We start from the raw sequence: 10,947 nt of genomic DNA on the forward strand, positions 1-10,947 counted from the left end.
GTGAAAGCGAGCCACACAACTCAGGCCTGGCTGAGAGCTGAGCAAAGCCAGGGTTTAATCCATGGGGCTTGCCCTGCCTGCAAGGAAGACACACCAGCTTTTTTTTCCTGCTTTGCAAGGCTGCAGCAGGTATTTTGAGGGGCCAAACTATAAACAAGAGGAAATGATTTTGCAGAACATCTCCTGCTGTTTTCTGCCTCTCCTCCCCTTCCAGAGGGAAACAACCCAGCCTTAGCATGAGATTTTAATCTGCTTTTTTTTAGATGTGGATGTGTTGCAGGGATAGAGGACGATTCCCTTTCAAGGAGGGTCTCAGCCCAACTGTGGACATGAGTTGTCTGCACACATGTCCCTGCACGTGTAGTTGGGTGGAGGGAGGACTTACGCATCCATGTGGACCTGCCAGTAGGCCTTGCGTGTGACATTGACCCAGCTGAATTCACCACTGTAATACTTGGGGTCAGTCCCTCCCAGGAGCAGCTCACCACCAGGCTGAGCAGTGGGGTCTCTGAAAAGAAACATTTTAAAAAATTCAAACCCATGAATGTCATGGGCAGAGTGAGAACAAACACCTCCATGTGCCCCCAAAACACATAGAATCATAGAATGGTTTGGATTGGAAGGGACCTTAAAGCTCATCCAGTTCCAACCCCCCTGCCAGCAGCAGGGACACCTTCCACTAGACCAGGTTGCTCAAAGCCTCATCCAGCCTGGCCTTCAACACTTCCAGGGAGGGGGCATCCACAACTTCCTTGGGCAACCTGTTCCAGTGTCTGACCACCCTCACAGTGAAGAACTTCTTCCTACTATCTAATCTAAACCTCCCCTCTTTCAGCTTAAAGCCATTTCCCCTTGTTTTGTCATTAACTGCCCTTATGAAAAGTCCTTCCCCAGCTTTCTTGTAGCCCCTTCAGGTACTGGGAGGCCGCTATGAGATCTCCCCGGAGCCTTCTCTTCTCCAGGCTGAACAGCCCCAACTTTCTCAGCCTGTCCTCATAGGAGAGCTGCTCCAGCCCTCGGATCATCACGCCAGGGTGCTTCTTGGGGATGAAGAATGGCATGAGCAGTGCTGGAGACATGACCTACATCGGGCTATAACATGTCAATATAAGGACAGACCCTGTGACACAGGCTGGGCTGGGGAAATGGGAATATTTTGTCCCAGTCGAAGCATCCTACAGCTTTTCACCTCGTGCTTTCACATAAACACCTGGAGAAACTCACTGCAGAGAACAAGGACAGCAAAAGGTAACTGAGCACTGGTACAGGGATCCCCCCCACCTCCCCCCCTCCCAAATAATTGGTTTGTAACATGCACCTGTGCAAGGCTGGACATGGCTGATGCAGCATGAGGTTATCTGCATCCGCCTCCGCGCCAGCCAGCAGCCTCACAGCCCAATTCTCAAGGTTATTGTCAGATAACCGAGCAGATGGGAAGAAATATGGTGATGGGGGAGGGCTGCTGCCTGAGTGGTCAGCAGCAGCAGCACTCTCTGCCCTCTCTGCTCCTGGTGTGCTACTTTTTGGGCTGAAGTAGTTCAAAGTACCCCCTGCGGTGCCAGGAGGAGGATGGAGTGTCTTGGGGCGGGGGGGAGCAGCAATAGGTGGGAAGGTGACCAGAAGAAGGCAGGAGGATTTCCCAGGGGGTGGAGGAGTGTTAGTCCCATCATTAGTGATGATTGGTGTGGGGCATGCTTGCCTGGGGTGTGACATGGTCACAGCCATGTAGCTTGTGGATTACAGCAGCAGACTGATGCTGTGTTCCCCCCTCTAACAGGGACTGATCACGCAATCTTATGATCACAGCCCTCTTTGTTTTGGTTTCTCTTTCCTCTGGATACATCCTCTGCCTCTTCGTCAGTTAAGGAAACTGGTAGCAGATCTACCCAGTTTTTTAATCAGTAAAATCGCTGCATTTCTACTTCCCTTCTTCTTACTTCAAAGCAGTAAACAGAAAAGATTTTGGCCTGATTACTCCAGCAAGGAGAACTTGCTGAGACCTCCCCAGTAGTGCTGGCCAGGGCAGAAATTGGCACACAGCCAGAGGTGCTACTAGGAGGTATAGAGAAATGTCCAGCTGGGCTTGCCAGAGATGCACCACCAAACCCAACATTACCTGTTCAGGTAGAAGGAGAAGATGTTTTTCTCGATCAGCTTCTGTTGCATGATGTTATCAAAGAAAGGGGTGACCTTGTCCACAGAGATCCTCGGGAATGCCATGCCCAGGATGCCATCGAACTTGGCAGCGATGAACGTGATGCCTGGCTGCTTCACAGCCTCTCCAAAGATCTGGTTCTTGATCTGCAAGTCACCAAGCTGAGGGGAGATGGGGAAGAGAAGGGAAAAGCAAATTGTAAAGAAAACTGACTCAGGGGACCAGGGTGGAAACAGGATCTCACTGAACACAGGCTGCAGCATGGCCCTCAGTGCACTGCCACACTCCTGCCTGCTTTCACCCCTGCCTTTGAAGGCAGCTGCAGAAACCAGATACCCTGGTGCGACTGTCCTTGGGGGGGGTGGGGAGGGGACAGGCCACTCTGGCTATGCAGTGGCATCTCCTGAGCTTCTGCAAAGCCCAGCACACCCCTAGGGGCAGGAGCCCTCTTTGCCCACCTCACTCAGCACTTCCAGCCTTTAGCTGGGTTCCAGCACCAGCCATTCCATTTTGCAGCTCTTCCTCTTTGCACAGAGAATCCTATATCACTTTGTCACCCTTAGATTCCTTCCCCTATTGCCTACTCCATCTTTTCCTCCCAGTCTGAGAAGCTCTTGTGCTGTGCCTTTAATCTTCTTCCCCACCCTGGACATCTTCAAAGTCATCTGTGTGTCCTACCTCCTTGGGTGCTGCACCCATCCCCAGCTGGGAGAACAAATCCCTCTCACCTTTGCCGTTGACCCCTGCAATCTCCCCTACACAAGAAACATCCTCAGGATATTGCTGCATCTCCCAGAAGACCCACTGGCCCGCAGAGACCTCCCATGGGAGGGGAGAAGACCCAGCCAGGGAAGCAAGGTTGAGCCCTAAGCAGGAAAATAGCAAGTGGAATACTAGGAAAGCAAAAGTCACCTCTCTTGCCAGCCACAAGGACTGGTGTTCCCAAGCTCAAATGCCCTGCAAGGGCAGATCTCCAGGAAGGAGGAGATGGTAGAAAGCAGGATAGCTCTGCTGATGAGGAGCAGAACATGTTTGCTGGCTGCTGGCTCTAGCAGGTCAGGAGGTTTCCAAGCTTCTGGCTGACCATGGGCAATTTTAGAATCTGTACTAGGACAATTTCAGCCTCTCAGCCTGCAGAGTCCTGTAGTGAATCAGGCTGGACTAAAAAGCCAGCCTCTCCTACCTGATGGCAGATAACGATCCCTGCAAATTACTAATATCCCCCCAGGGTTACACAGTGCAAGGTTGGGATGGGTGGTGTTGGTTTTAATGGTATCAGAAGCTTGTGCTAGGAAAGGGTGATGGAGCCTTGCAAAAGCTAAAAGCCACAGGGCAGGATGTGGGGCCAAACAGCTCACGGCAAAGCATCCGCTCTTCAGCACGTGGCCAGTGCCCCAGCTGTATGCCACAGGTTTACCAGAGTCACTGCTCCACCACTCAGCACAGCTGGTCCTGCAGCAGCTCAGAAAGTTCAACAAAAAAATCACTTTAAAAAAAATTAAATGCAATGGACTGATAAAAGTGAACACCAGGCTGCACATCCCATGAGGGATGTGGATATCTGCCCTGTGGTGGGGTCTCAACAGACCCTGCCCATGCTTGGTCCTCAGCAGGACTGAAAATCAAGAGCATCTTTAGCAGAGTGCTGGTGCCAGATCCTTTATCTCCATCCCTCAGCTGGCTCTCACCCAGACACGAAGCAACCAAAAGTCATTACCAGGGGATGGCTGCGTGGTGGCCGCCCTCCAGCACTGTGCAGACAGGTGTTGGCACCCCACAGCTTGCCCAGCCTCGTTAGTGGCCTCAGTGGAGCAGGAACGTGCTGGATGGTGAAGGCAGACCAGAGGAGAAGGCCTCCACAGCATGGTTTGGCACCAGGGAGAGGCAGGAAGGGGCATCTCCTGCGTGTTGTGCCTGCACAGCAGCCCTGGGAGAGACCTCTCATGGTACCTGCTCATGGTTCCTCTGCTGTCCTTGAAGGACATCCCAAGGTTGTGATAAAGCACTGAGATGCCTGAGCAGTAGAAGGCTGACTAAACCCACTGCTCTTTGGAGGGTGAGCAGTACCAAGGCGTGTGGTGCTATGAGGCATGATTCCTCTACAGAAGGAAATAAGATGTTCAACACAAGCTTGCCCCCCTCTCAAAAAAAAATAATTCAGAGCTGAAAGACTCTGGACCACCTGCCAACCAGCATTTTTTGGTCAGATGTCAGTGCTACCCCAGGGTGCTGTGGCTGCTTCCACCCATGGGGACAGCTGGAACCAAGAGGGTCACCCTGAAGGCTATTTCATGTCTGCATTTCCAGACTACATCCAACTGGCAGCTTGCCTACAGGATGTTGTGCATCAGAGGAAGCATCTTTGTGTCCAAGCTGAAGGTCCCTGACCCTCTGAGTTGCTCCTGCTCCTGTGCACTGCAAGCATGACACTTCTCAGGCTCCACACAGAATAGTTTCTCTTGCTTTCACCCAGACAGAAACCAAATGCTACGTGCCATGCTTGCTGCTAAGAGCCAACCCGACTTCTCAAACAAGCTCAGGCATAAAATCCTTCCTCTGAGCTGCTGGAAAAAGTGGAGAGCTAATTAGCAAGCAGGCATTAGGGTGATAATTATAAAGCAAAAAAGAAAAAAAAAGAAAAATCTGCAATTTTCCTTCTGACTCACTTCAGCCCCAGCATTAAGCCAGGAAGTGCCTAAACCAGCCCACACTTTCACAGGACAATACAGTTCAGTGTGTGCCTCACTGCCCCAGTCCGTACTGGGATGAACACAAATGCCTCTGCCTGCTCTGTCTGGATTTTGCAAACCTAAGAGAATCTACTGATGCTACATGCAGCGTGGCTTCACTTGGTGAGAGCTGTGGGAAGGCTCACATGGGCTGGGGTTTTGGGGTTTTTTTTTGTGGTGGGGTGTTTCTAAGCAAACTGAGGGATGCAGGAAATAAATGTCATAACCTAAAGTGAAATGGTCACAGAGATCAGTGGGCTGCAGGAGACAGAACAAAACCAGAGGTGCAAAGCTGCTGGCAGCACCCCCCCTCAGCAGCTCTCCCTTGCTGGCACTGATTTTCAGGGTTCACTGAGCCCATCAAAAGCCTTCTCCCTCAAAAAGGCTCCTGCACCCAGCCTGAGCTGCTGGCATTTTGGACACAGCACAGAGGCAACCGGCTAATTTGAAACTTCCCTGCTCTAAGGATGAGCTAAAGAGTGTTCCTTGAATGAGCCACCCACTTTGGGCTCCTCTTGGATATTATTCTTTTGATCCCAGTGAAACTGGTAAGCCAATACTTTTCAGCTGAACCTAATGCTGAAAACTCCAAATCCTGAGATTTATGTGCTTATTCAAAACTTTGTTTCCCTCCTGTGAAGCAAACATATGCTCTTATCCCTGCCAGGAGACCAAGTAATCTAGGAGCACGTGTGCCACTGACGTTTGGCAGCTGGCAAACTCTCAGGAGCATCTGTCCCTGGGAGGCAGTTGTGAAAGGTGCCCACCCTTTGCAGGGGAGAAAGCTCAGCTTTTACTCACTGAAAAGGAAATGATGGGAAGCAACCACCAGCAACCTCAGGCTGGGCCCTGAACACTACTGGGGAACCCCAGCCAGGTGTTACACAACCCCTGCAAACATAGAGCACCATCCTCAACACCAGACCAGGATGGGGCTGCAAAGAGCCTGTTCTGCTCAGTGTTTGGGCAGCTGCCCAAGTGGACATCGCTACCATGTGGATATCAGCCAGGAACAAGCTGGGCACCACCAGCAGCCTGCACAGTGACACTGGTGTGTGCTTGAACTGGGAAATTTCTGGGTTTAGGGGGAAGAAGGTTGGAAGGATGGCCAGAGACTGTGTTTGGAGGGCACCATGCATGCAGTCCTCCTAGCCTGCTGACCTGCTGATTCACACCTTCCCCCTTCTCTGCCTGCCTCAGTCATCATCACCTTCTCAGCCACCATCACCATCTTGTTTCAAAGCACTTGGAAACATAGTGCTGAAGAATTCTCAATAGGAACAGGACACTCAAGAAGCAAGACCCATTGAAATCAAACAGCTTTTGAGTGCTCTGCCAAAAGCAGGCTGGGGCAGTGCAGGGCAAGGGCAGTTGTTACTCACCGTGACAGTGTCCTGGCTGAGGTATCCAGAGAGGCTCCCTGTCCCATAGTGGATGGCAAACTCAGTGCCATTCTCCACGTAGGTGCTGGATTTGGAGGCATCATACTTGTGGTGCAGCACTGCAGCCAGGGAGGGTGACAAGAGAGACATACAACATCAGTGCTCCTTGATATCTAGAGCTCCCTGATATCCAAGCCCACACCTCCTGGCTCATCCAGACAAACAGACACTCAACAACACAAAGGTGGGGCTGAACCCAGCATCTGCCAAGCCTGGACTGCTTAACACAGCATTTCTAACATCTGGGGAATTAGGTGGGCAGATCCAATTTGGATCTTAAATCGGATTTGGTCACCAGGTATTAAGATCCTACGTAGCTGGTGTGTCAGGATGCATTAGACAGCAGAACAAAACATGCTCCCCCCATGCCATGGAGAACCAAGGTGGCTTTGAATAGAGCCTGCTCTGGGCATGAACACTTTCACTTGATGGATTTATCTGTTTCTTTTACAAAGACAAGCTGGAAATTTTTCTATACATTGTTTTTTTTGCACAGAGAGGGCTGAAAAATATACTTTTATTTACAGAGGAGAAGGGCTTTCCTTTAGTCCAAGGTGCTTTTCCCTCGGAAGGGGTGGGAACTGTAAGATCTCCCTGGTTTTTACAGCTAGGCAGATTCCTCCTCCGCAGATTCCTCCTGAGTCACGAGTTAGGCAGGGGCACGTGGTGAGCTCAGCCAGCCTGGCTGCACATAGAGCGTGGCAGACAGCAGCTGAGGACAAACCAGCCAAGCCCTACAGAAACCAACAGGCTATACAGGGACTTCCCCAGCACAGCTGTCTGGGTCCCAGTTTGGCACGGGTTAGGCTCATTGCATACTTGTAAAACAAGCCCTTTGGTCCCAGTAACTCCCACATCACTTCCTTGAGAAACCAGCTCCCTGCTACAGATCAGAGACCCCCAGGTGTGGGCCTCACCACTCTACCAGTGTCCTAAATCTTATTTCACATATGAAAGAAGGTCCATCTCCTGTCTGGGCACTACAGGCACTACAAGAAGTCCAAATTTCCTCCCTATCCCCCACCAGCACTGTGGGCCACCTTTCAGGGTTGCATTTGTTGGCTTCACAGGTTTCTCTGCTCCGCTTAAGCAGCACAGTCCGTGGTTTTTAAATGGCATTTGACCACAGCTGGGTTTGACATCTTCAGCTGTGGAGGTTCCTTGCACAGGAACACCACAGACTGAAAAAGCTTGTAGTTCCCAAGACATTCTCATCTCGCCATTCCTACCTGGTTCTCGTTAATTATAAATCCATAAACATGCATACACATGCTCCATGCAGCAATAAAGCAGAAACTAGGACAGTTTCTATCAGATCTGGCAGGAGGCTGATTTTTTTTTTTCCACTAGCATTGCGCAATGTGGCAACAGCAGCATTGGTCTATAATTTGGGGAGAAACATCACAACCTGTGGATGCTGCTCCCCAGCTGAATGACTGAGGCTGTTGGGGAAGGTTTGAAGCTGTGCGTGGGTGACATGGAAGGACAAAAAAACAAGAAGGGAGTAATGAAAATTGGATGCAGGAGGTTGGGATCCTATTTCTAGCTCTGACCCTAAAGAGCCCATCAGCCTCTGGCAAGCCCTTTCATGTTGCTGCCTCAATTTCTCCTCTTGCAATTCCAGGATCTGTATTTTGAGAAGCTGCCAAGCTATGGCTGGCACTGGTGACACTTACAGCAGGCGATGTCCAGGAGGTGACAGTGCACAGATGGCACCCAAAGGTTGGAGGAGCCAGTGTCGAAGACCACAGTGAACTTCTGTGGGGGGGTCCCGATGCCAATCTCACCATAATATTGAGCCTGCAAAGGAGAAGGGAGCTGTGAGCAGAGGCAACTGGCTAAAAGCAGGGATTAAAAACCAAAATAATCTTTTGGGATCAAAAAAGGGGACCAGCTTCTTATTTAGACACTGCTCTCCTCTCATTTTTGGCAGTGATGGGCTCCCTGCCTTTGTCCTCTGAAAGGGAGGCGCCCCTTTGGTGTTCACACCAGGTGGGAAAAGGATAAATCCGGGAGGAGAAGCAGGATTGGCACTTGCAAGGGAGGACTTTTGGGGTAAGGAGACAGGGCAGAAGAGAAAGGGGAAGGTCTGCAGGCCAGCATGCAGTTCACTACAAGGAAGAGATGGAAAGCAGCCAGGCAAAACACCTGCGTTGTTAAAAAGCCGAAACTGGCTGGGAAGCTGCTTTGCTGGCGGATTTGCCGAGGAACTGTGGGTTGCAGCAAGCAGCAGCTCTGCTCTGCCCACTGCAGGTATGGGTGCAGCCACTGGGGCTTTCAGCGCAGGCTGATGAGAGCCTGGGGTGGAGAAGAATAAACAAATAGTCAATTGTGGGTGTCGGAAGACTTTGGAGGAGCTGGAGGGAGAAAAGGGCTTCAGTAGCTCTGCCAGAGATGTATTTAAGGGCTGTGGGGTGAGAGTTTGGGGGAAGTGTCTGTAGCACAGGTATCTAATGGATTTCCCTCTGCTCTGGGAGTGCAGCTCTGCTGGGACTGGAAGAAACCTGCACAGCTGAGATGTTTGCAGGGCATCCCTCTATCCAGGGGGAGAGGATGAATGGTGAATGCTCAGCAGGTCCCAGACAGACCCATTTTTCCCCAACCCTCCCAAAGGGGCAGAGAGCTGTGTCATGCTCAGCAAGCAGCTGGATCATGGTCCTGAAGACAAGGCTGCTATAGCAAGGGAAGTCTGCCTGTGGCCTTTCCAAACCCCTCTGTGTACTTAATTAAGGGGTTAAAGGGAGAAGGAAAAAAAAAAGAACCAACAAAAACCAAAACGACTCAGGATTATGAAAGCTGCTCACCTCCCGTGCGCTTAGTTTGCAGGGGTTATTCACCAAGTAATTAATAATCCATTGCAATTAGCCATAATGAGGAGGCAGTATTTGCTTCCAGTGATTCTGTAATTGTTGGTGGGGCTTGGAAATTAACCTTCAGTAGAGGGGCCCCCTAAATCACATACATAAACCCAACAAAGGGTCCCAGGGACTGGTGGGGTCCATACAAGGTGGTCTAGAGGACAGCGTGTCTTTCTTCCCAACAGCTCCTCTGGCACCAAGAGCATTTTTGGCCAAGCTGGGAGGGACCCAGCAGTCCCTTATCTCCCTCAGCAGGTTGGGCTGGTCCCCCTGTGACAAGGGAGCAGAGTCCTTCCCCGAGCAGCAGCCTGAGCCGCAGGCAGAAGAGGTAACGCTGTGGTACAACCACCAGCACCCTGGTTTTTGGCACCGCCGATTAAAACACGGGTGGCCCTTCCCAGCACAGCCCTGGCAGGAGGGTGCTGCCTGGGTGACAGGAGCCCCTGGGGAAGGGGAGCAGGAGGGAATACCCTGAATTAACACCCAAATATCTGGCACCAGCTTTATTCTGCTGACCAGTATTTGCATCTCCCACACCCAAGAGCCACGAGGACAGCTGGTGGGAAACCCCAAAATAGGAAACTCCACACATGTCCAGTAGCTGGGCAAGGGCACACTTCACGTCCTCTATCTGGCTTCTCCTTTCATTGCTGCTTCCACCATGAAGGCCCCTTTGCTCCCTAAGCTGCCAAAAAGAAGGTGGAGGTAGGTGCAGGGTGGCTTTTCCCAAGGCCACACAGAAGATGAAGGATAGCAAGAGGAAGGATCCTGCATCCCCAGTCCCATAGCAAGCTGGTGCCCACTCCAAGCCCTCTTCTCCTGCCCTGTGCTCATTTTTTTATGCTCCAACACTTTAAGGAGTGGAGTATTATGTTTATGCCCTCATCTTGCAGAAAGTGGAGCTCAAATGGGTCAAGAGATGGTAGGAACAACCACAAGTGAGCAAGCCCCTGTTTATCATCATTAATTAGTGACAAAAGGGGAAGAAAACAGATCACAGAAGCTGCAAAGCTCCTGCTCAGGTGGCAGTGGGTTGTTATTATTATTATTAGCAATAGTAGTATTATTTTTAGTTTTGCAATGATGGGAAGCAACTTTAGGCAACTACCTACTAAACCATGGAGGTGCACAAATCTGTCCTATGGGATTAACATCCCTTCCTCCTTCACAATCCTGGCTGTGACATGATGACAAGGCTAGCATGTCCCACCACCCTCTTGGGATGGGCACCACCAGAAGTGACAGCCACCAGGCCTGGGGTCTGCTGAAGCTGGCGGGGGGGGGAGGTCAGGAGGAAGGGAATACTCACATCCATGTAGTTCTTCAGGAGCTCTGGAGTGGGCTCAACCACATCAGCAAAGCCCAGCTTGAACTTGAGGAGCTGGGTGAAAGCGTTCATGTCCGGGATCTCGCTGCCCACCTCGTTCAGGACTCGCCGCATAGAGGGGAACTTGGTCAAGGGGATCCTGTAAGGTGAAGGCAAACACCCACCTGTTAACAGGGCTGTGGGGGGGTGTCCCCTCAAGGCAAGGGGGGGGTCACACAGCTCCACTGAAACCAGGGGACCTACAAGCACCCTGTGTTGGGTCCTTGTCCCTGTGCCACACTTGGCATTTTTCCCAAAGCCAGAGGATGGCAGTGGGGGGGCCACCAAGTCACCAGGAATAGGAGCAGATGGGGCAAGACCTCCTTCCCCCCCTCCAGGCAGAGCATCAGCCCCAAACCCAATCTGGGAGGGTGGGTCCCAGCCCTTCTCACCCTTG

General features: G+C 51.4%; 1 protein-coding gene across 1 annotated transcript in view; it reads right to left on the bottom strand.

Moving 5' to 3' along the window:
• Positions 1 to 10,650, bottom strand: part of CTSD (cathepsin D) — a gene marked incomplete at its 5' end in the record, with an annotated part of 14,045 nt that extends 3,395 nt beyond the window's left edge. Inside the window, 5 exons of the mRNA XM_010173141.2 lie at positions 386 to 508; positions 2,117 to 2,316; positions 6,267 to 6,385; positions 8,003 to 8,126; positions 10,494 to 10,650. Of these exons, the coding sequence (XP_010171443.2) occupies positions 386 to 508; positions 2,117 to 2,316; positions 6,267 to 6,385; positions 8,003 to 8,126; positions 10,494 to 10,650 (723 nt within the window). The remainder of the gene's footprint in view (positions 1 to 385; positions 509 to 2,116; positions 2,317 to 6,266; positions 6,386 to 8,002; positions 8,127 to 10,493) is intronic.
• Positions 10,651 to 10,947: the final 297 nt, after the last annotated feature.

The sequence above is a fragment of the Antrostomus carolinensis genome, unplaced genomic scaffold, assembly GCF_000700745.2.
Source record: "Antrostomus carolinensis isolate BGI_N321 unplaced genomic scaffold, ASM70074v2 scaffold18648, whole genome shotgun sequence".
NCBI classification, from domain to species: Eukaryota; Metazoa; Chordata; class Aves; order Caprimulgiformes; family Caprimulgidae; genus Antrostomus; species Antrostomus carolinensis.